The sequence below is a fragment of the Pituophis catenifer genome, unplaced genomic scaffold, assembly GCF_029215685.1.
Source record: "Pituophis catenifer annectens isolate HBS135680 unplaced genomic scaffold, rPitCat1.0.hap2 SCAF_4, whole genome shotgun sequence".
NCBI classification, from domain to species: Eukaryota; Metazoa; Chordata; class Lepidosauria; order Squamata; family Colubridae; genus Pituophis; species Pituophis catenifer.
The window spans coordinates 35,338,403-35,365,262 of NW_027256884.1; the positions used below are offsets into that span (position 1 = coordinate 35,338,403).

Genomic DNA, 26,860 nt, shown 5'->3' on the forward strand with positions numbered 1-26,860 from the left:
ATAAATGTATAACAACCAGATTAGTAAAATGCATACTCAAGCAAACAGCAAGTTTTATGTTTTGCTAATATAATGAAATTTAGCACCATCGTTTGGAGAGAAACAGAGAGCAAGAAGAAAAGAAAACCCTTCCTTTATATAAATATTTTCCTCATTAACTTTTATTTTTTTAAAAAGGGAACATATACAGCAATTTTTTTTCATAGAAAACATATGTCAAATACATATATATGTATTTTTCTAAAGAAATCCAATTATCATATGTTGCCGCAAATGATGAGATAAGAATTTTATCTTCGAAATCTGCTCCTATTTGCAAGAAGCAGATTTGGCATACTTTCAATTGCTAATCACTTTCTCCTGGTGAACAGATGATGCCACGACTAGCCAGGCTCTATGTAGTCATATTCCGAGGCATACAGGTATACCTCCTATGCAGGTAGTGTAGAGTATTCAGACAACAGAGAAGGCTTTGGAAAGGTAAAGACAGAAGTTCCATAAAAATGGACACTTTTAATATTTATCAGAACATAATCATGCGGGCTTTAATTCTACCCTGAACCACTGTGGTAAGAGGAAAAGGGGGAAAATCAATAGAGGGGATTATATTATAGCAGAACAGATGTAAACAGACTGTTAAGAGACATCCTTTCTTGCTATTGCCAAAAATAGAGGGTGGAACAAGTTTTCCAATGAAAGCATGGTATTAATTTTAAAAAGTGAATGATTGCAAAGTGATAACAAATAGAAGGAGCAAAAGTAGACTTGAGAAATGTAGACCTGGCTCCAGGCTTGAAAGATATAAGTAACATTACTAATGCCTCCTTTCTGCCCTTCCTCATCTAACTGAATCTTGACATGCATTTTCTGGTGATGACAGCAATACATGAATCAGGCCTCAATACCCCCTTTACATTACCCATAATATTTCAATCTTACAGTGGATTAAGGGATTATGGGGAAAGCCTATCATCCTGAGCCACAAGAAAAAGACACCACATGTAAGGCTGGTGCGTCCTGCTAGGGTTGCAGGTTGACAGTAGCTTTTATCAATCTGGGACAGAAACCAAGTTGATTAGAATCAACTGTGGTCTAGCTAAGGATGGAGTTCTTGCTTCTTCAACATGGGAAGTGTGTGGTAAAGTGATAATATATGAGTTTTTTTGAATATCATTATTCTCCATTCCATATGATCTTCCTTTCTACATATCCATCATAGGTCTTCCTTCCTTCCTTCCTTCCTTCCTTCCTTCCTTCCTTCCTTCCTTCCTTCCTTCTTTTGCATGTTGTAAGAGAGCAGGTGGACTATGAAAAGGTGATTGATGGACAATAGTTTAAACAATATGATCAAATGGATCAAATTATAAACTTCACTGGACACCAAAACATGATGTAAAAATGAAATAATAATAATTATCATTGTATCTTGCACTTTGATGCCCAGGTAACCAACATCAGTTGCTGTTTGCTGGGGGCTGAGCTAGATAATTTTACCCATCATCTTTCATAGTTCCTTTGGATAAGTTGTTTATGATTTGGACCACATGGATTATTGCATCTATACTGAACAGTATCAAAGTGTTCTTCCACTAATCTCATCTTTTCTCTGACACATTGGCTAAAGCATTACGTGGATAATTATTTTTAAGAACCAAACTGCTTGCTCATAATAAAACTGAGAATTGAAACAAAAACAAATAGAGTAAGCATTGCATGGAATACTTGTTTGTTCAGTAAGGTTGCAGGACCAATTCAAACAATATTATAATGAAGGACTACGCCCAGTCCAAACTGCTTCTCAGATGACTCTTAAGGAGACCAAAGCTGGCCCTTCTTTCAGGAGCAATGTGGGCATTTGCATCTAGACTTTCCCATATAATTCTGCATTCTTTGTGCCTAGGAAAAGGATACAATTTGGCTACAAGGCGAATTAATGATTGGATCTTATTTATTGGCTGTCGTAAGCACACAGATCCTTTCACTGGGAAAAAATATTGATGATAAGGAAAATTTAGATCTATATTGAATAAAAATATGTATATAATATAATCAACATTATTATATTATATAACATTAAAGTGTTATTACTAATGACATCAAATTTGGAATCTTTCTGAAAACAGAATACAAAATTCATTGTAGATAAATTGAGAAGGATGACCTCATAACCTTTTCCTTATTTCCAGCAGCAAATATTTGGGCAGGAAAGAAAAAAAGATCTAGTTTCATTGTAAATGTTCCTTCATTAAGTTGTTAATGTCAATAATGAATTGTTGAATTGGCCTGCAGCCAGCACCTAATTGTTATGTTAACTATTTTATATATTTCCTTGTGTGTTAATACATGTAGGAAAATTTGAAGAAATATAAAAGGATCCTATTTCTGAAAGGATTTTCATGTCCTTCATGGCAAGAACATGTAAACAGTGGCTACAATCTTGTGCACATTTCTGGGAAGCAATTTCACTGAACCTAAGGTCACACTTCCAGTATTACTGAGTAGACAATATGAAATTACATTATTCATTTAAGTCAATCTTCAATGATACCATGAGCATTCTATGGTAGTAGGGATAACAATGTATAAAAAACCTTTTTAGCACAACTTCACTACACACTAATAGTTCAAGTGCCTGCTACCCAACTAATCAGAATGCAGATAAATTGTACGTCCTACCAGGAGGAACAACATGCCAGAAAATATAACAAAGAATATTCCAACTGGAGCCAGTATAAAAGACCAGCCATAACGTACAAAGATGGAATAACTTGAACAGTCAATTTTCTTCTGAGCTTCATAGTTTTTGAGATCAGCCACTGCTTGGACCCAGATAACATACAGTACAACCACCAGGGAGAATAGGATGCCTAACAGATGGAGATAAAAGAATGTTTTATTAAATATTTATGGCAAAATTGTCATACAGAAATTCAGAAATATGTAGAAAATTTAGAAAAACATTAAAACAGATTCTCCAAACCTATAAATCTATGGAAGTCACAATTTCTAGAATGGATTGTTAGATTTTTACCCTTCAGTTTGCTCAGAATCTCAAGGCAGCATTTGTGACACTCTCTCCCCCCCATTTTCCCTACAACTACATTGCAAGCAAGGATAGGCTGAAAGAAAGTAACGGGCCCAAAGTCACTCAACAAGCTTACTACTGAACTAGAATCCAAGTCTACTTCTACTCTTGTCTTCTTCTCTACTGGGAATCTTTCATGAATGGATATAATAACATCTAGAAAAATATTTATGGCAAACTTACTTATTAGTTACTTTGGTAGAAATGTTCTAAGTTTGTTTTGATACTATATATTATTCAGCATCATTTAAGAAGGTCAGCATATAATTTTGTGACATCTATCTATTCAATAGAAAAAAATATTTGGCCCATCAATTTTTGGGCTTTGGTTGAGGTTGAGGAGGGCAAGTTACCAAAAACCAATGGAGGGTCCAATCCTTGTCTTAAACATTCATTATTTAGATGACTTCTTCCTTCAAAACCTGCATTATGTTTGAACAGATTGAATCAGTGGTGAAATGTAAAATTTGTTACTACAGGTTCTGTGGGCATGGCTTGGGGGGTGGGGGGTAATGTAATTGGGTGGGCGTGGCCAACTTTTTTTTTTTTACTTTTAAAAACATTTTTTCTACAACCTTAAGAGGTTGCAGGAAAAAATGCTTTTAAAAGCCTCTGGCGATCTGATGATCGCGCAGCTCAGCTGGGGATCGTCAGAGGCTTTTAAAGGCATTTTTCCCCCTACAACCTCTTTGGCTGAAGAGGTTGCAGAAAAAAATGCTATTAAAAGCCACTGACGATCCCAGCTGAGCTGCGCGATCATCAGAGGCTTTTTTAAAATTTATTTTTAAAAGCATTTTTTTTGGCCGAAGAGATTGTAGAAAAAATGCTTTTAAAAGTTTTTTAAAAAGCCTCTGATGATTGCGCAGCTCAGCTGGCATGGGGGGCGGGTGCAGGGATTTTTGCTACCGGTTCTCTGAACCACCCGCCGCCATCGCTACCGGATCGGGCGATGGCGAATCATTTCACCCCTGGATTGAATGCTTAATTGCACCATAGGTTTATTACCAAGATGAATGGGCCAAATGACCCTCATTGATTTGGGAGGAAAATGTACTTTTATTATAATCATTATCGCAAATGGCCATTGCCATTCAAGCCCAGTGACTGTGACTAAATTTTTAAAAAAGCATGGGTTTTTAGAAACTTTTGAGACTGATGCATAGTTCCTCTGTTCCAACTTGTGAAGACCCTTTGCTTGGAGAGCAATTCCCTGTTTATTAGTAAAAATAAGTGTCTTAAAGATGTAACAAATCACAAAAAGATGGAACACATTACTTCAAAAAACAAACGAGTTCAAAAGATATTTGGATAAATAAGGATTCATCTCTCTATTTCTCTGTCTCTCCTTCACCATTATTCATTTGCTGTTTTATTTTTCAGGGGCACCTCTATATTATCCACAAGGTATAAAGTAACATAGGGATGAGAAACAGGGATTAACAGAAGTCTTCATTCGAATATATTTCTGCTTCTTTAAAGGTAAATAAATGAATGAAATAATGAAATAAATGAACAAAAAAGAAATATTTGTACGCTTGAACAAATTCCTGATCTTCTCACATAGCAATGCTTTTTCCATACCAACAATGAAGGATTGTTTATGGTACAAAATTTCCATAAAACACAAGGGAAGGAAGAAGGGAGAGACTGAGATGTGATCAACAAGTGCTGTTTAAAGTGACAGGCTCCTCTACAGTCCCACTAGATTTGAAAATTCTTATTATTATTTTTTAAAATCATTCCAGACTTTGTTCTTTCTGTTGGCTTTGTTACCAGGCTGTATATGGACACCTTCTGATCTCATAAGAACAGACTGTTCTGCTACCAGGGCAGTTCATGCACTCCACACAGCTTCAATCAAATCCTACAAAAATCTAAGGACATAAGTCAGCCTGAGGAGCAGAACACAAAGTCATGGAGAGGCTCTGAAATGGTAGCTGATATGCATGTTCTGCTAGTAGACAATATGCAAATCAGCCTTTCTTGTACTTGCACTTATATTTCAAATATATGAAGGGTGAGCAATTTAAAACAGGATAAATTATGTGGGTTGAGAAAATTAAACATACATCCCTCCTCCCATTATTTCCTTGCATGCTTGATTGTTGGTTTAAAATAATCAAATAAAGACCTCTGGTAAAAGAGTTTCTTTTTCCTTCTTGTTTAACCTCTGAACCAATATAGAAAAGAACAGAATTTAGGAAGGATCCATTTATTAGACAGGATTCTAAATCACACATTAAGACTTCATGTCTTAACTGAGATACATAAAATTATATGTTTCAAATGCACTATTTTAAATAAGGTAATAGGACTTTGAGCTTCCAAACAGCCATGAAGTGATATGAAGGAACATAAGTAAGGAGCAATAAGCTAAGAAAAAAGATAGGGTTATTTTCTTGCAGAGTTGAAAAACTGGATGGTTAGAAGTAAAACTCCATCATTGCAGTAGCAGGATTTACGTCTGAGCAGATACACATAGGATTGCTCTAAATACACCTATTATCCAACATCATCAGTTTATCAGCAATATCTCTTTTGAATCAGAATTCTCCTGTGCATGGCTTAATGTCTTGGGTTAGGCCATGAAATGCTTACACATGTACTTTGAATAGCTTGCTCTGAATGTATATAATTTCAAATCTATAGTGTGTTTTACTATATTTCGAAATTAATAAGTGAGCAGAAAGCCAGGATGACTTCAAACCCTCCAGCCACTAGCATATTACTTTCATATAATCTGTGGGAAAGGAAAATGGTAAGAAGATAAATAAAACTTGTGCTAAGGCTACCTTGACTATTCCTTTAAAGAGACAGTTGGAATATAAATCCAACAATGTGTCAGTGTTCTGAAATGGTATAGAATTTACTGGAATGCTGTAAGAACCAAAGTTTGGAATGTAAATGGAACAACAGGGGAAGAATTGAAAATCACTTAAGGATAATGTAGAGTAATCTGGCTATTCAGTCACAAATGGTTAAAATTAATTGTTCAAGACCCTGAATTTGTGGCAGAAATGGGGACTGAGTCGGAGAAATAAGCAGAGTGTCTATAATAAAATAAAAAGGACATATGCAGTAACAGAAATCTTTACACAGAAATATGCTCAATCCAACAGAATGGAACAAGGGAAATAAAAGATACGTATTTGGGTTCTGGATGTCAAATCTGAGTTCTAAGCAAGTATATATGTATTCTGTAGAAACACCTGATGAGTTGTTTCTGAAAGAAACAGAAATGACTGGAAGTAGAGGCTCTTATTTTCTTGGTCTGTCAGGAGAGGGAGACAAAGTTTGAGGGTTGATCTTGAAGGAGAGAATTGGGTTCAAACTAAGTTTTCTATTCTCTTTCCAGAGACTTGAAAATAAATTATAATACCTTTTCTTGAAGGGACTACCACAAACCCAAGAGCACTTTGCTAAACGGATTACTTCCTTATTATATAAGCAAGAAGGCATTCTTAGATACTGTCCCACAAAATATGTGGAGTTTAGATTAACTTCTAGAGTTATTTTGAATATGGCATGTTAGAAAAAGCCAGAGGGACTTTGCTGGTATTATATTGTGAAGAAGAAGGATTTTGTGATAGATAGATAAATAAATGGACATAGAATGATTGGAATATATAATATACATATACATATACACATACATTGAAAAAAAATGTTATCCCTTCCTTCAACGAGGCTTTTTCAAGAAACATTCCCCGTGAAATCCAAGGTGTTTTATACTTAGCCCACAAAACCCTCCCCGGATCCTTGCATTGCATCTATGGTTTCAACCACACAGCTTAAAATTTTAGGATACAGAATGTTGCTTTGGGACAACTAACTTTGGACAGCACATGAAACTTACCAGCAGCAATGAAAAAACCTCCTCCTATTTTGTAGAGGATGTGACTACCAAAAGGTGCAGCACAAATGATGAAGAAACTAGCAACCACCACAGTGACCACTCCAAGGAGCATGAAAATTGACCAGAAACCACGATAAACTGGACATGGGGATAGAAGAATATCGAAAAGAGATTTTAGAGAATAAAAGACAATTTTTACAGAATCTCTCCAGCCTTCCCTGACATTTTTTTTTCATTAGCAAGCTGAACATTTATTCCAGCACAGCCTCCTGGTAATCAGTAATCTAAAGCACCATATGTCCTGCATTAGAAAGGAATGCCAAATGCTATCAGATCATCTTGGAATATAATGATGCATGTGAAGAGCGTTATGAATCCCTGTTGCTTGGTATCTGCTGGAGAGACATGCGGTTAATCAGTTCGCTCACTTGGCCAATGGAAATTGTTCATAAAATAATGTGCTGAACTATAGCCAAGATTCTTCAAGATATTTGCATGGTTTTACCAGATACAATTGATCTCACTAAAGTAGAAACAGAGCCTAGAGACAATGTAAAGAAAAGTTTAGAACATAGCCAAGATACCGTAAGTCACAAAATTGTTGAAAACCAGAATTGAGTGCTTTTAAGAAATGCATACTATGTATTCACCAAAATATATTTACATATGGTTTTAAAATCCAAATTGAAAGTATCAATGGAAAGACAAGCTGAAATATGTATTCTAAAAAAAGTCAGAATTGCTAATAACTGACAGACAGTACATTTCTTTGTGCATTTTCCAAAGCAAATATCAAAAACCATTGCGTTAAGGACAAGCAATATTAAAGGTTCTGAATAATGATCAATGCATTAAGAGTCTGGTAATATAGAGTGTTCTTTCCCTCAAATATTCATAATGATAAAATAATTGACTAATTAAGAATCTATTTTGGGGAATCTCTTTATAAAAACTAAGATCATGAAAATCCATTTATTTTATATTATAAATATAATATAAAAATAGCAAAATATTAAATTATTGTGAAAAAGCCCAAGTATGAATCCATTTGCATAAAACTAAAATGTATACCCCACTACAATAAAACGAGCATCAAAAATGGGACATGATTACGTCCGGGCAGTGGGCAGAGCCTCCCACAGCCACCGCTACTGGTTCCCCCGAACCGGATATAAACGGCTGAATACCATCACTGGTATGAACGTTCTATAAATTAATTTCCTCATATTGTATTAATAAAGGAAGAACTCCGATTTCAATAATTTGGAAGATTTTAAACCAAACTTTATTTACATTGTAATGCAAATAATTTTAATTCCAAAAAAAATGTATTAGGATTGCTATATTCCCTAATGTATAAAAGAAAGTCCTTTTAAAAAAGGGGGGTTTTAGAATCTAAACTTGGTCATAGTGTTTGCTATTAAGCTTTGTTTATATGGTATAACTTAAACAAGCCACCCAGTCATTTTGCAGAGTAAGATGGGTGGCATACAAATTAAATTTAAAAATCATTTTTAAAAACAAATTACAGCATCATGTACACAATTGCAATTGCAAATGTTACACAAAACCATGTTTTATTTTCCAGTGGAAAGCCTTAGTATAGTATCCTCTCAATAATTAATTATGCTTTCCTATAAAATAGAAAATGTATGCTTTGATTATCTATGAATCTATTCATTAATTTATTTATTTTAAATACATACTTCTTGCTATTTGTATTTGTTATGTATCAAAAGTCTATACCAAAAATATAAAAACATAGGTGAATAGTTGGAACCCCTGTCTAAACACAATTTTATATGAATATAAGGAACAACCCCATCTTGTGTTTTATGAGTTTTCCACATCTTCTGGTTGAAATAATGGATATTTGCACCCTCCCTCTGAAGGATGGTTGAGCGTCTAATGGAATCTTTCAAAATAAGATATATAAACTATAGCCTCTTTTCTTAAACTATAGTCTCTAACATTTTCTAGAATCTTGGACAGAGTTCCTCAGTTTAAGGGTTGTTGTTCATAAGAAGTGATCAGTCAAAATTATTTTGGTAGTTTGTTTTTGGGGAATTGATGAAGAAACATTTCATCTTTTGTTTCTTTTTTGTGAGGATAGGAACCAATATGGCTAAGGAATTGAATACTTATTATCTATTCTCAACTATTTTTAGAAAGTTAAATTTGGGGCCCAAAAAAGTGTTATTTCCATAAATTTCTGCATTTGCCCACATACACACAGAAATAATAATTTATCATTATCATTAAATTTGTATGCCACCCAAAATGAAGCACTTTATTATTTCATTTACACAATATAATTTATCAATAAATAAAATGGAATTTGGGGTAATATTTATACTTAGGATATTTCCAAAGAAGTAGAACAAGAATGCATTGAAGCGATGCTACAGATTTCAAATCCACATGCTTTGTGTTGTTGCAATAGGAATAGTTTCCATAACTAAGCATCATAACATTTTTCTGCAGCATGTCACAGCTCTAGTTTTGGCAATGTTTCACAAGGCTAAAAATATAAAAGAGTTGAGAACAGGAAAACAAACAGGGGTGGATAGGTATATGAGCTTGATTTTTATCATAGTGGTATTGCCAGTTAGAAGAGTAGATTATTTCTTAATGTCTTTCATTGAATCATAAAACTTGCAGAATTAGAAGTACCCTCAAGAAGGGCCTTGACTGTTGATTGAGTGAGTGAGTGAGTGATTGCAAAATGTGAAAATAATCTCCCTATTCTCAGGTTGCTCTTAAGGATAGACATAATAACTAATATATCTTGTCTCCCAGTAGAATTAATAAGGAGTCCACAAATTGACTCAATATTTGATCTTTTTTTTCTTTGTAAAGGAAAAAGGTTCCAAGAAAACAGAATAAGAATAGATTCCTATATGCAGAGTTCTGTTTTCATTTATTTATTTTTATGCAATAATTTGCAATTTTATTTTTGTTATATACCCAAATAAAGTGGTTTAGTGTGGAAGGAGGAAGAGACATGATTTTTCAGAATACAACTTTCTTTAGTCAAACAGCTTCGTTTTTACAGAAATCTGCATAATTTATTGCCTTTCTGAACAGTGTGACTGAAGGCTCAATATTTCTCAGTTTCTTTTTATTCATCCAGTTCACCCTTTTTTTGTAATAAGAATTCATGAAGTTTTAGCTCACAACATTATTCCATAAAATAGAAGTCAGAAAACCCCACAACAACACATATCCCACATATAGTGTTATGTATATCCCAACACAACGCTATAGTTTCTTATTTATTTGTTTCCATTTCTATACCGCCCTTCTCCAAATAGGACTCAGGGCGGTGAACAGCCAAAGTAAAAAACAGAACATACAAAATTTAAAAACAGTTTAAAATAATTAAATATTTTGGCCGTAAATTAAAACAACCCAATTTAAAATCAATTTAAAATTTAACTCAAGCCAGCCCAGCTAGTTGAAATAAATAGGTTTTCAGGGCCCGACGAAAAATCCGGAGGTCTGTTATTGTACGTATCTCTGGGGGGAGGTTGTTCCAGAGGGTGGGCGCCGCCACAGAGAAGGCTCTCCCCCTGGGGGTCGCCAGCCGACATTGTCTGGCGGACGGCACCCTGAGGAGGCCCACTCTGTGCGAGCGTACTGGCCGGTGGGAGGCTATTGGTGGCAGAAGGCGGTCTCGTAAGTACCCCGGCCCTAAGCCATGGAGCGCTTTAAAGGTGGTCACCAACACCTTGAAGCGCACCCGGAAGACCACCGGGAGCCAGTGCAGCTCGCGCAGGAGAGGTGTCACATGGGAGCACCTCGTCGCCCCCATAATCACCCGCGCGGCCGCGTTCTGGACCAGCTGGAGCCTCCGGGTGCACCCCAGAGGGAGCCCCATGTAGAGAGCATTGCAGTAGTCCAGGCGGGAAGTGACGAGTGCCTGAGTGACTGTGCGTAGGGAGTCCCGATCTAGAAAGGGGCGCAACTGGCGTATCAGGCGAACCTGATAAAAAGCCCCCCTGGCCACGGCCGTCAAATGATCTTCTAAAGATAGCCATGCGTCCAGGAGGGCGCCCAAGTTACAAGCCCTCTCCGTGGGGGTGAGTGATTCGCCCCCAATAGCCAGCGATGGTGTCAGCTAGCTATATCGGGACGCTGGAAGCCACAGCCACTCAGTCTTGGAGGGGTTGAGTCAGAGCCTGTTTCTCCCCATCTAGGCCCGCACGGCCTCCAGGCACTGGGACATCACTTCAAGGGCATCGTTGGGGTGGCCTGGGGTGGAGATGTACAGCTGGGTGTCATGAGCGTACTGATGGAACTCCACCCCGAAGCCACGGATGATCTCACCCAGCGGCTTTACATAAATATTGAACAGAAGGGGCGAGAGGACCGACCCTTGTGGCACCCCACAAGCAAGGTGCCTCGGGGTCGACCGCTGCCCCCCTGTCAACACAGATTGCGACCGGTCAGAGAGGTAGGAGGAGAACCACCGCAGAACGGTGCCCCCCACCCCCAACCCCGCCAACCGGTGCAACATGATACCATGGTCGATGGTATCAACTCTTATCAACTCTATATTTACATTTGCATTTGCTGGACTCCCTCCCATTCTAGCTCAATACCTGTCTTCATAGCTCTCTAGAAGGGTAATAGAGTGGGGCCCTCCAAATCTGAGAGTGAAGCTCTTCCAAAGAGTTGAAGTTTTCCCCCCCAAAAAAGAGGTCCCTTGGTTGGTTGGTTGGTTGGTTGGTTGGTTGGTTGGTTGGTTGATGGTTGGTTGGTTGGTTGGTTGGTTGATTTAATAATCAGTGAACAGTGTGACTACAGCTTGAAATTTGACCAATGACATGTTTAATCAAATACCATTTGTGGTGGAGGTAAAAAAGGCAAGATGATACTTAAGGCTGGACAACCAAAATGTCACACCCCTTTTTTTTAAGATATCATAACACATAAAAAAGAAGGATTTTGACCATGTGAGTGTTGATGTTATCTTGACTTTTTCACTTCCTCTCCTCTCAAAATGTTGCCCTTGACCTACCAATATCTCATTAAGATAATTTGATTTAATGTAATGTATTTTAATTTTTTGACCCCACTCAACCCATTTCTCAATTTTTGTCTTACCTTATTGTTGAAATGCTACTTAAAGGCACAATGTAATCTTTGGCCTAAAAATGTTGGACTCAATTTCTAGGATAAAAGGACACTACTAATGGTCAGCCATCTTTTTTCAGCTAGCAGCGAAGTATCATTTTTGACAAGTTAATTTTAATTTAAACTACCATGAGACTGGCTCTTCCCTAGAAATGGTTCACTCTTTTTTCTTGGTTAACCATGAACTCATATTATGTACTTGAATATATACAGAGATCTTAGATTATATATATTGGTATAAAGAGTTAACAATAAGACTATCATTGATAAGGATAAGAAAATCACTGAAAATCAGATTACCTGTTTAAAGCTGTTGTCAGGAATCAAACCTGAGTTGCAAACACACACACACATTCTCACTCACTCACACACACACACACTGATTCAAGACAATGATATTTATTGTCACCTTAGGAATGTGCCTTTGGGGAGATGTTTTGGGAGAAAAACAACAACAACAACAACAACAATAATAGGACATTGTAGAGCAACGACCCATATGAACTTAGAATCCAATCTGATGCTTCTGGGGATCATAAATGAGTTATGACTGTAGAGGGTCTACTCACACAAGAAACAACTTCCCAAGGCAATGCAACACTGTGGATTCAATTCCAAAATGGGGCTTCGATGGCAGAAGTGGTGATCTGCCTATAATTCTTAAAGCAAGTGCTACTGCTATGCTTTCTGAACAGCAGTTCTGGAATTGAACTTGAACAAATTCCAAAGCCTTAATATGATAATTGCATCAAAGAATACTTACTAATTGCAGAATTATAGGTTGTTGAGTTATGGGAATCTCTTAAGAAAGGAAATGGAGAGAGATAAGCATGGGTGCAGTTTTTAGAAGGTGACTGGTTCGCTGAAAAAAAGTAACAAACGCTGAATTATTCTCTTGCATTTGTATACATGTCAATTTTCCGAATTTTAGAATTCTTATGCTGGTGGATGAATAATTGGCTCTATATGTTTAAGATCTAAAATTCTGAATTATGTGTGGGAGAGAGAAATATTACATTTAGCTTTTAATGGAATCATTCTTGTAGGGCTCAAATCACACACTCTCTAGGAGTCAGGTAGCATATACATTTAAAAATAAAAATTAAAAATATGTTACATGATCTGGACTAGCTAAAGGTAATTGTAGGAAAAACACTATTCTGGAAGTAGCAGTAATAATATTGCTTGATTCACTCTGAATTGAAACAGAGTGAAACAGAAGCAAAGGACTTCCCTAGAGAATTCAAGACATTTCCCAGTGATATATATATACTTGCCAATTATTTCCAATTAGCATTTCATTTAGCACTTATATTTAAATTTTGAAGACAAACAAACAAACAAAAATCATTCATTGACTTTTCCTGATTCCCAAATGCCTATATTATGGAAGATCCTTATAAGGAAAGTGTAAGAAATACATAAACACCCTTTCTTGTTCCTCTCAAGTTCTTCAGTCTCTCTACTCTTTCAAACTACCAGTACATTCCATAACACTTTTGAAATTCCAATGTTCTATCATCCAAAGATCATTCAGTAGACAAGTCTCCATCTAACTTTGTTCTATTAGAATCCTAATATGGCACTTAATGATTTTCACTGCCTCCCATTTGGTATCTGGAGAGTATCATGGAAAAAGGAGGATGCTTTTGAATGACCTGACATGGAAAGGTGGATGGATAGAAGAAAAAAGAGATTTGAGACATTAGTGATTGGTGGGGGCTTTTTGATATTAGCTAAAACTTTGCTATAGTTTAGAGCTTTTATTGATGCGTTATTTTTTGAATTATGGTCCTACAGACAGCAATTAGATTTTTTATGGAAAGATGGGCTACACTTATTTCCATAAATACTTTAAATATTTAAGAGGAACTTCTGTGAAAGATAGAGTTAGTATAATTCCCAAATTATTAAAACAGTGTGTAACCATAATTTTATGTTTCTCTAGTTCTCAATGTATAATGCTTAGGAATACCCAATGCTCAGTGAGTTGGCTTCTGTGCAAGTGTACACAGGTATTTATATAGAAAGGCTCTGTCAGTTCTTCACTTACCAAACACCTTGCTCTAGAACAGTGCATGAGAAAACAGAAAACACATTGAAATAAGTTCTTCCATTTCATTCAAGAACTTCTGCGGCTTTTGCACTAGCACAAACATGAAGTTGCTATTCAATCTTGCTTATATCACTATGTGAAGCCTTGCTAGAAATATTTGCAGAATGCATTTATGCAGGCATGTGCAGAAGTGTCCTGGTTTCATTTTGGTCACATTTCTGCAAATCTAAGATTATGGCTTTTATGTTTGCATAAAGGGTCATCCTGCTAGAACAAAACATGTTGGTTTTTTACTGGATTGTTCTGTTGGAATGTTGCAAACCATTGCATTCTTGTGCTTGAACTGAATCTCTATTGAATACTTTGAATATGAAACAGCTTAAAGAAATGGGGTACTGGGAGTCTTCTTCGACTTCTGTCCAACAGAATAATATCCATAACAAACAGATCCACATATCTGATGCAGAAGATTGGGAAGTCCTCTAGAACAGATTTTGAAAGTATCACAGAAAAATGCAGCAGAGAGATGAAAATGCTCATGAAGATCCATTTTGCCACACAGAAAGGTTTCCTTCTACAGATAGAACTTATTAAAGCAGACAATTTTAAAAATGTAAACAAGTGTTTTGCATATTAGGTCAAAACTAGATTACTTACTGTACCAAAACTTCAACATACTGCTGGGATTTTCATCAATCTTCCCATCAAACCAGCATCTCCAGAAGAAACCTTCATGGTGGAACATAATCGTCTCTTCCTGCACAAAAGAAACTAAGAACTTATCGTACATTTGTATGAATTCAGTTCTATGTTTTATGGTGGATTGCTCATAACTCCATAACATCCAGCTAATTTCTAGTATGACCGAAATGGAAATAAGAGAAAGTAACCTCCTGAACATTACTGGATGAAGTTAATATTAAAACCAAAATGTTCCTTATGTATTCAATGGTTTTTTAAACAAGAACAAAACAGACACATCTCTGATATCACTGCAAGAGATTATTCCTAGAAATAAAAAGTATACTAACCCTAGTGCGATTCACATCTTCAGAACACCTCCCAACTTCTGTAGCCAGAAGCCAATAGTCTGTCCCAAAAGCAACCAGAAAAAACAAAATCCCAAGAGCTCCAAAGAAGCCTCCAAAAAATATTCCAACACTCAACTTCATTGCTGATTTGTTCTTTAAAAATAACTGATAAATCTAAAATATATATTTTAGAGTGCTGGGGAGAAATGTCCTCCTTAGATAAATTTAGTTAAGAATTTTGTTGCTTATACTATGGCTTGGATTTGTGTTCAATTAAACTGCAGCCTAACAAATGAAGATAGACTTCTATTTTGGGACACTCCCTGAAACAACTTTACAGTGTTTTCCTTAGCTGGCGTGACTAGCCAAAAATAGCTGACCTTCCCATAGCTAGCTATTGGCTTGAATTATTATTGCACATGGTGCATCCACATATGAAGAAGAGGGATGAAATTACTGTCCCCTTATTATTCTGCCTAGGTTGGATTTCAATATCCAATGCTGACAAGCAGTAGCTATATATATAGATATATACATATACCCTACAATCAATTTATCTTCTTCCTATAAGGAGGCAAGGAATAGATTTTCTCTACCACAGGCAAACTTACAAAGTACAGTGCAAATTAAGTTGCAGATATGCAGGCACATTGAAGCATATCATCAGACAGATAAAAACACTTGAGCCTCATTGACTGATTGACTATCTCATTCTAAGGCAGCAATCAAGACATTTAAAGCTGAAATGTGGCACCCACTTGCTTTTTTTAGTGGTCTTTAAATGAGAGCATATATGTCTATCTCAAATTCAGAATTAAAACCACATCTCTGCAGGCAAGATTTCAGCATCTAATATGTTATTATATTCACAAGAAAGCAGAAATATAGAAGGTCCTGCTTTGTATGCTTTAATGAGATTTGGGAATGGAGAAGGTGATTTCTAGGGGCAGCCAAGTAACACAACTATGCTTTTAGAGAACAGGCTCTACTATTATTTTTCAATTTCAAATATAAACAGATGTTTTCTGCATCCTGATGCCATCCAGATGCTCTGGGAATACATATCCCAGAAGAACAAATCTGCATCATTGATGGTTTGGTTGTCTTGGGATTCTGGAAATTTTACTCTGCATACCTACAAAATATGTGAGATTAGGATGGTGATATCTGGGTTTGCACTGCCAAAGAGATAAGATTTTATTCAGCTGTACAGCTTTTCTGTATGGTAGCTGGACATCTGCACACCAGTCTCCCTGCATACCTCCCTCCCTCTCTTAGCACATAGTGATCTGTTTAAACCAGGGGAATCTGTCACTAGATTCTTAGGTCAATGACTCCTTCATGAAGTTTCATATTGTTCATCAAACTTCAAACACCTTACATAAAAATGATTTAATAAATACTACTTTAATTAGTAAAATAATACAAGAATAGTAAACAGTCTCATTGACCATTAGAAGTCAATATTGACCACTTTGGAGAAACCTGATCTAAATGAATTTGTTGAACTAATTCAACACAGAAGTACACAATTAGATAAGTTTTTTGAGACATAGGAATAATTTGCAGTTTTGACGGCATATCATTAGTCTGATCATAACACAGCTACTATGGTAAGCAAGTTTCTTGTCAACACTTCTGTTCTAACATGTTTTGACTCCCCTTTCCTTTTCATTTAACTTTCTTTTTTTTTCTGTACAGGTTAAGTACATTCTATACAAAGCAAGGGAGTCTATGAAAGGGCAAGGCATTCTTGCAAATAAAAATTATGCTAGAAGTTGGTGGACAGAGAGACTGACAGATGTCAAGACTGGTACATATAATTGGAAACTGCTGTGCATTCCTGACTTAGGACAAAGCCAATTTAGTTTTTTAAAAATATAAAGGTTTTTATATTTCAATATTCAAAGTGTTGTTTTTTTTTACAATTTCACCAGTTTGCAAAATGATATACAGAATATTATAATGGTTATAAACTTACTTTAAAATGTTAATTTAGTTATTATTTGGGAAGGTTGTTGCAAAGTGAGTTTTTAAAATTGCATTTTTTAAAAAAAGGTTCTTTCAAGTCAACCTCAAGTCCCGAGGCCTTTATAAACATATCAATATAGTTTTCATGGCAAGGGTATGAAAATGTCTACTCTTTTGAGGGGAGGTTTAGATTTTCTTTTGTTTTGCTTTCCAATCTAGCCTGAAACCTTGAGATTCTGTTATGCTCACCCTCAGCTACAAATCCGAATTGAATTTGCTTAGCTTTTTGAGAACAACTATCATATAGATTTACAAATAAGACAAAAAATTTTGGCGTCAAAATGCACCCACTTCAGCTTATCCACAGATGGGCTTATCCAGGGTTAAATTTGATAATACTATTTAAAGTACCTACATATTCCATATATACTCACAGAGAAGCCCATCCACAAATAAGCTGACCCTTGAATTTTTAACTATAAAAATGGATAATGTATGGATTGCCACAGATAAATCAACTGGGAAAATTAAAATATCTAAACATTTTGAAGGTTAGTTTATTCATGGGTAGCACATTTTTCATGGTATTTTGGTTAAAAATGTGACTATATACAGTAACTTTTCTTTCTATATACAGTAACTTATCTATCTATCTATCTATCATCTATTTACCTACTTATCAAACATATATGATGATATATCTCATGGAAAGTTACTTTGCGCAGTGTTTTTTACTGTAAAAACAGTAAAAAAATAATACATTCATTAGTTAAAACCATTATATAATAATTAAAAAGAATTAGAAATTATAAAAACAGAACTAAAAGAGAATAATAAATGGAGTAATATTAATAATGTTCACACATCTCCTGGGGTTCCCAGGCCTACTGGAATAACCACGTCTTGAGGGAGCTGTGGAAACTCAGGAGGCCAACCTTATCTCTGTTTGGAGAAGATTCCACAATGTGTACACCACAGCAGAAAAGGCCCACTGGCAAGACCCACCAAATGTAGTTCCCTCAACAATGAAATCCGTAACCTAGCCATTCTGTAAGATCTGTTGGGACAGACAGATGAAATTGGAAAAAGTCTGTTAGGAAATTGTTATTACCCAACTGGTTGGTCAGGAAATATATAAACCAACATTGTGTGTTTGTAGCTAAAAGTATTATGTAGTTTTAAAAACTGTGTTGCATCATCCTGCATCCTGATTGGCTGAGCTCTGTAGCCAATGTACTTAAGGAGAGCTGAATTATGATTTGTGTAGACCCTACACCATTTTACCTGCTGATATGCTTTAACTCTACATTTGATCTCTCTGCATGATCATTGCTTGATCATGGCTATTTATTGCTTTTCTAATATTTATTGACTGTTTTTATATTGAACTGTGTTCCTGAATGAAACTAAAGAAGATCTGTTTTATTGTATTTTTCTACAAGTGGTAAGAATACTTTATATTGGAAAATATCCCTGGACTGATCTTTATCTCACTTTATATGTGTATGACTTGGAATGTTTTTTGGATTATGATTTTGTTTTTTCCCTAAAAGTAAAATATTATCAAAACCCAGTTTGTTTGTATGTGAACTGTTATTATCCACAATCATTCTCAATCGCTTTCGTGCGTAAACTCAAAGGGTGCTCTGCTCAATAACCCACATTGGTTATGAGACAAGAATATCCTTTAAAAAGTCGATTAGTCAAATATATACATTGACCAAAAATATGTGTTCCAAGAGTAAATTCCAAGAATATGTAAGTACTCAATAAATATTGGGTATTCTGGGGTAGCAATTTTTACTCTAATGCATGGTTTCATAGTATCCCACAACAGTGCCTCTTCTACTTATGTCATCTCTTACATCTATTCTTTAAAAATCCCCTACTAGATCATACTTATTTTTTAAAAATGTAAGATTTCTTGAGCTATTTTTGGGAAACAGAAGTAGATTATAAATCATATACATTACTTAATCTCATCTAAAAAAACACATATAATGTTCTAATAGAAGAACCTCTGGCACTGTCAATGCCATAGAAGATAGCAAAGTTTCTACCTGGCGTTTATGAGCATTTGAATCCTTTAGACATTTCTTTTCTGTCTGAAAATATAACTGCAACTAGAACTGCATGGAACTAAGAAGCTACTGTAAGAGATTTTTTTAAATCATTTTTTTATATTAAAATTATTTATTTCAAAACTGAACAATTTACTTATGAAATGGACAACATCTATGCCACCTACTCCATAAAAATTAATGGAAAATCTCATGGTGGAATCTCTTAGATTAAAATTAAGCCCTTATGCTTCATTGTGAAAAATAAATCCACCCTAGAGCTTTGGCTGTCAGTCTTATGGAAACAATTATCCATTCTACTTATAAAGATAAAATCTTCTAAGATTCACATTTATAATATAGAATTTACTAGATTAAGACCATTTCTGGTTTTAATTTATTTTTACTCTTATTGGATTTAGTTTGGTATATGATATGCAGTTTTCCATTATTGTTTTGCTGTTTTCCCTATGTCTACAAAAATGCTGTGTTTTTTTTTAAAGGTCCATTGAAATACTGAATAAATTATTACAGTATTTCCCTTATACGTTGATTCTTTTTTTTTCTTTTATACAATTGAGAAGTCATGGCTATAACACAAAAGAATGTTTAGGGCCATCTACTTTGTCTTCAGTTTTAATATAGGACAGAATACATTCCTCATAAGGAAGATTTCTTATAATTTTTATAATGTTTATAAGAATATTTGTAAAAATATTCAATACTGGTTAAGAATATTACTAGTATTATCATTATTCATTCAAGCTTCACAAAATTCTATTGAGTAAGGGAAAACTCTTTGAATGTTCACTTTTTATTAAAAAAAAATGTTTTCAGTATCCCCCATCTCTCTCTCCCTCCCCTTTCCCACAGACAGGTAAGTGGCTGCTGTTGGGTGCGATAGGGAACAAAGGCTTGTGAGATTGACTGGGAAAAGTCAAGGAAGGTTGAAAATGAGAATCACATGACCACCGCAGCAGCAGCCAATAATACTGAAGCAGGCATAATTTTGCTACATTTCATTCCTTCAAGAGTCATGGGTCCTGGATTTTGGACACTTTCTGTAAATTAGCCATTTGAGATTCAAAAATTGTTGCCTTTGATGCACCATTTTTCCCAGTTAAAGAAAATGACAATGAGAATTTTAGGACTTTATACAGTAGATGGATTACATTATCCAAACTACACCTAATGTAGATAGACCAGTTAATCACAGAAGATGAGCTGGCAAAATCAGCATTGTGACAAGTATATTTGACTTGGATGTAAAAATGCACATATTAGAATATCCTGTTTTGTTTCAGTCCTACTGTAGTCCTAGTCCAAGTCTTATTTCTGTTCTGTTCTGTTCTGTTCTGTTCTGTTCTGTTCTATTCTATTCTATTCTATTCTATTCTATTCTATTCTATTCTGCTATTCTATTAGCAGAGCAGAATAAAACAGAACAGAACAGGATAGAAATAATATTAATACTACAAGTGTAAATTAGCTTGACTTAGATTATCTCAAGGGTTACTATGCGTTCAAGTGAGTATAGAAAGAGAAGTAGTCATATTCCTGTATACAGCATACAATATAGCCTGTTACTTGGTGGAGAAATTAATTTTAAACTATTTGGAAAAAAATTGTATGTAACAACATTACTTCTAAATCTACATATAAAAGGATTGGTCTAATGGACATATATTTATTTATATATCCTTTATTATTTTTACACTAGCTCAAGGCGGTGAACATATCCAACACTCCTTCTTCCTCTTATTTTCCCCACAGCAACAATCCTGTGCAATGGGTTGGATTGAGAGACAGTGACTGTCCCAAGGTTACCTGGCTGAATTTCATGGCTACGATGGGAATAAAAATCATCACCTGCTTTCTAGCCTGGTATCTTAACCACTAGACCAAACAGGCTCTTTTAAAAGACATGCGTATCCTTAGAAGATCCCTTGATGTATTAATTTAAGATTTGTACACTGCCAGATCTATTTGGTCTCATAACACTCTACATCAAACATAATTAAGAAGTCCAAAAGAGATTGAACAACTTAAAACAAGAAAAAACTCCCTCAAACAACAATCTGAATTCACAGCCAGATTTAATTCCAGGTAATAGGCAATTGTATTTGTATTCATTGCAGCTTTTAAATGCTCCTCAAAGGCAGCCCATAGAGCACATACTACCTTTAGTGAGTTGTAATGAAGGCGTGGGTTACTGTTATAAGGTTCAGATAGAGCAGAGTAAAACTACAGTACTATACATAATGTGGACAGACTAGTTGAGTTTCCTGTTTTGTATTGCCAGATCATTTCGCTAAAATGCTGTAGGGGTTAAGATGTGGGGTTAATTATGCTTTCCCGTTAGTCTGATGTTGAGCAACTGCAAGTTAACATTTCTGCCCATATTTGAGTTTTTATTTCTTTTAGCCTATCCTTTTATATTTTAAATTTTATGTCATATAGTATGCTTGTGATGCTTCTGAAACAAACAAACCATATCTTGAAATCAGAACTTTGAGTAATGTTTTAAAGCAGGATCATATCCTAGGGAAATCACAGCAATTTAGGAAATATCTATGATGCATATGATTTTGATTTTCCCTTTACCTTTAACAGAATATTTAAATTCTGCATCATACAATAGATCCGTGATGGCGAACCTATGGCACGTGTGCCAGAGGTGGCACACAGAGCTCTCTCTGTGGGCATGCACGCCGTCGCCAGTTGCTCTTCTAGTTTCCAGCATGCACATGCACGCCAGCCAGCTGGTCTTCGTGGGCATCGGAGCACCAGAAAACAGCCTGAAAACGGCCAAAAAAAACGGCCAAAACCAGCCAAAAAACAGACATGTGTTTTCCAGCCAGCTGGTCTTCGGGTTTCCGGTGCTCCAGTGCACGCAAAGACCAGCTGGCCGGTGCGCATGCTGGAAACTCAAAGACCAGCTGGCTGGTGCACACATGCGCGCCGACCAGCTGGTCTTCGGGTTTCTGGTGCTCCAGTGTGCAGGCATGCATGCACGTTCCGGTTTGGGCACTCGGTGCCAAAAAGGTTCGCCATCACTGCAATAGATCATTTCATTTCCTGTCCCAGGTTTAAATTACTTCCTTCCCATCCCTGTATCATTTAGTGATGTGAATTGCATCTCTAAAATCCAGGCCTCTGAAACTATTTAGCAATACAACAAGGATACTACCGTATCCTATCACAGAGCCTTGTTGTGAATTTTTTGTTTTGCCTTCAGCTACTGCATTATAGTTGAGCTTCAAAAAGTCTAAGACAACTCACCCCTAAATAGCAACCAGAAATCCAGAGGCTGATGCTTTATTCAAGTATGCACCGAGACTGCTTTAATTCCATGCTTTTATCAGGTGTTTAAATTCCATTGAACTCAATGGCATTGAAATATGGACTCTGCTTGTAAACATAGGTCCCATCCAGCTGCATCTAAATCCTATGCAGGTAATCTTTGACATATGACCACATTGCTTAGTGAAAGATTTATTAAGTGAATTTTGCCCCATTTTACGATCTTTCATGCCATAGTTGTTAAGTGAATCACTGAAGTTATTAAGTTAGTACCTTATTAAGTTAAATGAATCTGGCTTCCACATTTGCTTGTAAGAAGGTCCCAAAAGATGATCACATGATCCCGGGACACTGCAACTGTCATAAATATGAGTCAGTTGTCAAGCATCCAAATTTTGATCACATGACTATGAGGAAGCTGAAAAACGGTCATAAGTCACTTTTTTCAGTGCCATTGTAACTTTCAACAGTCACTAAGCGAACTGTTGTAAATCGAGGACAACCTGTAATACTAATTCCACCTGAAGGACTTCCTTTGTTTTGAAAACCTGAATGAATGAACACCTTGAATGCATTGCCCTCATTCTCTCTCCTTGCAAAATGCCTTGAAGAGGCATTCAAGACAGTAGTGGGTTTCAATTTTTTTTACTACTGGTTCTGTGGGCGTGGCTTGCTTGGTGGGTGTGGCTTGGTGGTCATGTGACTGGATGGGCATGGCTTTTTAAAAAGTTTTTAACTTTGTGTATTTTTTATTTTTGAGCTTTTAAAACTATTTACAGCCCACTCTTCTTATACTAGTCTAGGGCTGTAATAAAAAATTGATTTACTGATCTGTGAGTTGCATGTTCATGAAGGTTAATTGCAGTTATATATGAATTACCCAGACTCAGTCTTTTAAGTATAGAGTTTTTCTTTAAAAAAAATAATCTAAAATAGTCACTGAATGAAGGACAGTGCTTTCAAATAGGCCTGAAAGAGAAGGAAGGAGGGAGAACAGAAATTTCCCACAATTTGCATCTTAAGACTTCTAACAGCCTGACTTTGCTCCTAAGACTTTGCTTTGCAGATCAAAACCTTCACTTATATTTAAACACTGAATATAATCTGCTCTTTATATCTTTGAAGATGTTTCACTTCTCATCCAAGCTTCTTCAGTTCTGAAAACTGAAAGCATTTTTGGGACAATCATGACCTGGATGACCGAGAATCTCCATAGATACTCTGCTCTTTAGACATATATTTTATTTTATCCTGAAACAGTCATAATTTTTTTTTTGCTGCCTTCATCTAATTACCTCACTTTATCTTTTATTGTTGGCATATTATGAAACACTATTACCACATTTTTTTAGACCCTACAGAATAATAGTGTGCAGTTATTTGGCCCCATTCCTCCATCTCGAGCCTCCCAAAATTTAAAACCTTCAGTAAGAGCATCTTGCAGGTAGCACTGCTGAATATGAAACCCCAGCAAAACCCACCACTTTGCTGAGTGGTGAAATCCAATTTTTTTTACTACCTGTGGGTGTGGCTTGGTGGGCGTGGTATGGCTTGTTGGGCGTGGCATGGGAAGGATACTGCAAAATCTCCATTCCCACCCCATTCCAGGGGAAGAATACTGTAAAATCTCCATTTCCATCCCACTCCAGGGAGAGGATACTGCAAAATCCCCATTCCCTTCCCACTCCTGGGGGAAGGATATTGCAAAACCTCCTTTCCCACCCATTATGGGGCCAGCCAGAGGTAATATTTGCCAGTTCTCCGAACTCCTCAAAATTTCTGCTTCCGGTTCTCCAGAACCTGTCAGAACCTGCTGGATTTCACCCCTGACTTTGCTCCTAAAATGTCCTAGGGCAGGAGACTCCAACCTTGGCAACTTTTAAGACTTGTGGACTTCAACTCCCAGAATTCCTCAGCCAGCAAAGCAAAGCAAAGCTGGCTGAGGAACTCTGGGAGTTGAAGTCCACAACTCTTAAAAGTTGCCAAGGTTGGAGACCCCTGGCCTAGCGGAACAATCCACGTCGCTAAAACAAACAAACATAATCCACGTTGCATCTGTTTTAGGGGAGGAGGTTCAATTCATCGCCCAGTTAAAAGACTGAAATGAAACGCTCCAGGCTGACAGCATTGCTTCCAATGACATTCGGCTCCAGATCATATCGGGCTTTTTTCTTTTTTTCTTCTTTTTCTTTTTTGCATGAAGGAGGAACACGGAGCGAACGGGGGAAAAAAAAAAAAGCCTCCAGCCTCCGACAGATGCTGAAGCGGCCATCCCCCGGTGCTGGATGCCGGGTACGCCTCTTATTTTCGTCGGACCGCTACCTCTTTGGGGCAAGGCTTGGTTTTGTTTTATATTTTTCGTTCGCTCGTCTTCGTCCTTCATGCAAAAGAAAAAAAGCCCCATCTGATCTGGAGCCGAATGTCATTGGGAGCAATGCTGTCAGTTTGGAGTGCTTCATTTCAGTCTTTTAACTGAATTGAACCTCCTCCCCTAAAACAACGTGGATTGTGTTTTTGAGGTGTTTGTTTGTTTGTTTAGCGACGTGGATTGTTCCTCTAGACCAGCGGCCTCCCAGACCTCGACAAACAGTATTTCTGATGATTATCCAGCCTCCAGAAGAGCACAAGGCGGCCAAGGAGGCTTCCCAACCTAAAACGGCGCCGGCCGAAAGAAAACTGTCTCCCTTTTCTTGTTGCTGTCGTTGCGACTGCACTGCCTGCCTCGCCTCGCCCCGCCCCACATCTCCGTCATCTGCCTACGCAGCGAAGCTGGCCCGCGGCTGCCTTTCGCTTCTCTCCTTCGGTCGCCTAGTTGCCCACCTACCTGCTCAGGGCGTGCCGGGCTGCGGCGGGGTTTTTTTTTTCCCAACCCCCTTCGCCCCGCGACGCATGGAGAATGGAGGCGGCAGGAACGACCCGCTTAGCCCTTTTTTGGAGGAGGTGGAAAGGCCCCAGGCGGTGGCGGTGGCGGCGTCGTTGTCGTCGTTAATCCGAGGCAGGGCTGTTTGGCCCAACCGATTCTTGCTTTGTCTTTACGCCGTGGGCTTTCTGGTGAGCTGGCGAGGCTGCTGCGCGGTTACCGCAGCGGCTTGTAAAGCTCGGGCTGAGCCTGTGGGACCTTCCTGTCACTCGGCCCTTGCCTCGGGGCGACTTTTTCCGCCTTCAGCCCTGAAGGGTAACGGAGTCTTCCAACTCTGCACGTGCTCAGAGGCAGCCTGCAGTCCTTGGGAGCCAAGCAAATTTCCGAAAGGAACAAATTAATCGAGGATTGCGGAGGGAGGGAGAGAGTAGAGTCATTTTGACAATTGGAAGTTAGGTCGCATGCTTGGTTTTTCTGCAGAGAAAGGTCCGGGTTTTTTGCTGACATATTTTCATTGATGAGGGCACAGCCTTAATCATGTTTACCTGGAACTATTTTTAAGTGGTAATTTATATGCAGATATGAGGCACAGTTTACTCATACGTTTATTAATTTTTTTTATGCCAGCCATCTCCCCTGCAAGAAAAACTATTGCTGAATTCAGTGATTTCTGATCCTCCATCCAATGAATAGGACAGATAAGAATACCATATGATCTGGTCCTCAGAAAGCATTTTCATTTTGGTCACTACTTATTCATTTGCCTTCATTTTTATACCACCCACCCAGTCCGCTCTTGAGTATCTTAGTTAAAGAAAGCCTCCATATCCAGAGACTTTCCATCTCTAAATAGTTAATACCAGCTGTCCTGCTTGGAAAGTATACTGTTGTTTAAAGGAGTGTTGGTTTCCTTGGACATCTTTAAGTGGTTTTCAATCATGATAACTCAATGCAGGGCAGAAATATCTAACATCTCCCTGTTTTGCTTTCCAAAATTTCTCCAAACTGTATTCTAATACATTTTCTATTCTTCTACACTGAAAAAAAAACCCCACTGTTTTTCTCTGTCATACTACCATGCTCTCAATTGTCAAGTAAAAAAAAAATACTGCTTATGATTACTAGTATATAGGTTACTCAGTCAAAAAAGGGTTGCCGCACACTCAGATTAATTTTATGATATTTTGTGGGTTAAAGGCTAAATGTTTCACAGAATGAAAATTATGGCAGCATTTCCAGTCCCATGTTGAATATGGAGTAAATCAACAATAGGAAATTGAAAGGAATGTGCATGTAATCATCAGAGGATCATAGCTCTTGCTATGTGGTTCACACTTGCTTCACACTTCTGAGAGCTGCAATCATTTATTTTGCCTTATTCCACAAGAAACTAGTTTGTACTCAACTAGCATTTTCTGGAACATTTTAATCAGAAAAATACCTTCTCTGTCACATACATGAATCTAAAATTCTAGCCTTAAGATGTCTTCTACAAGTGA

General features: G+C 37.0%; 2 protein-coding genes across 5 annotated transcripts in view; one reads left to right on the forward strand and one right to left on the reverse strand.

The window, feature by feature from the left end:
• Positions 1–155: 155 nt before the first annotated feature.
• Positions 156–25,365, reverse strand: TMEM182 (transmembrane protein 182). Of its 2 annotated transcripts, none has more exons than XM_070943321.1 (5): positions 25,326–25,365; positions 14,794–14,893; positions 12,844–12,942; positions 6,942–7,079; positions 156–2,867 (listed from the first exon to the last, which is right to left on the reverse strand). In XM_070943321.1, exons 2-5 carry the CDS (start codon positions 14,879–14,881, stop codon positions 2,644–2,646), a joined length of 549 nt encoding a protein of 182 aa, XP_070799422.1. In that variant the 5' UTR covers positions 14,882–14,893; positions 25,326–25,365; the 3' UTR covers positions 156–2,643. The 2 variants fall into 2 exon arrangements, with proteins under 2 accessions (XP_070799422.1, XP_070799421.1); XM_070943320.1 differs by lacking the exon at positions 25,326–25,365 and adding an exon at positions 15,168–15,440.
• The window catches only part of MFSD9 (major facilitator superfamily domain containing 9), a 32,501-nt gene continuing 30,946 nt past the window's right edge, over positions 25,306–26,860 (forward strand). For all 3 annotated transcript variants that reach the window (XM_070943318.1, XM_070943317.1, XM_070943315.1), the window contains exon 1: positions 25,306–25,552. In XM_070943318.1, the coding sequence (XP_070799419.1) occupies positions 25,391–25,552 (162 nt within the window). In that variant the 5' untranslated portion in view covers positions 25,306–25,390. The remainder of the gene's footprint in view (positions 25,553–26,860) is intronic.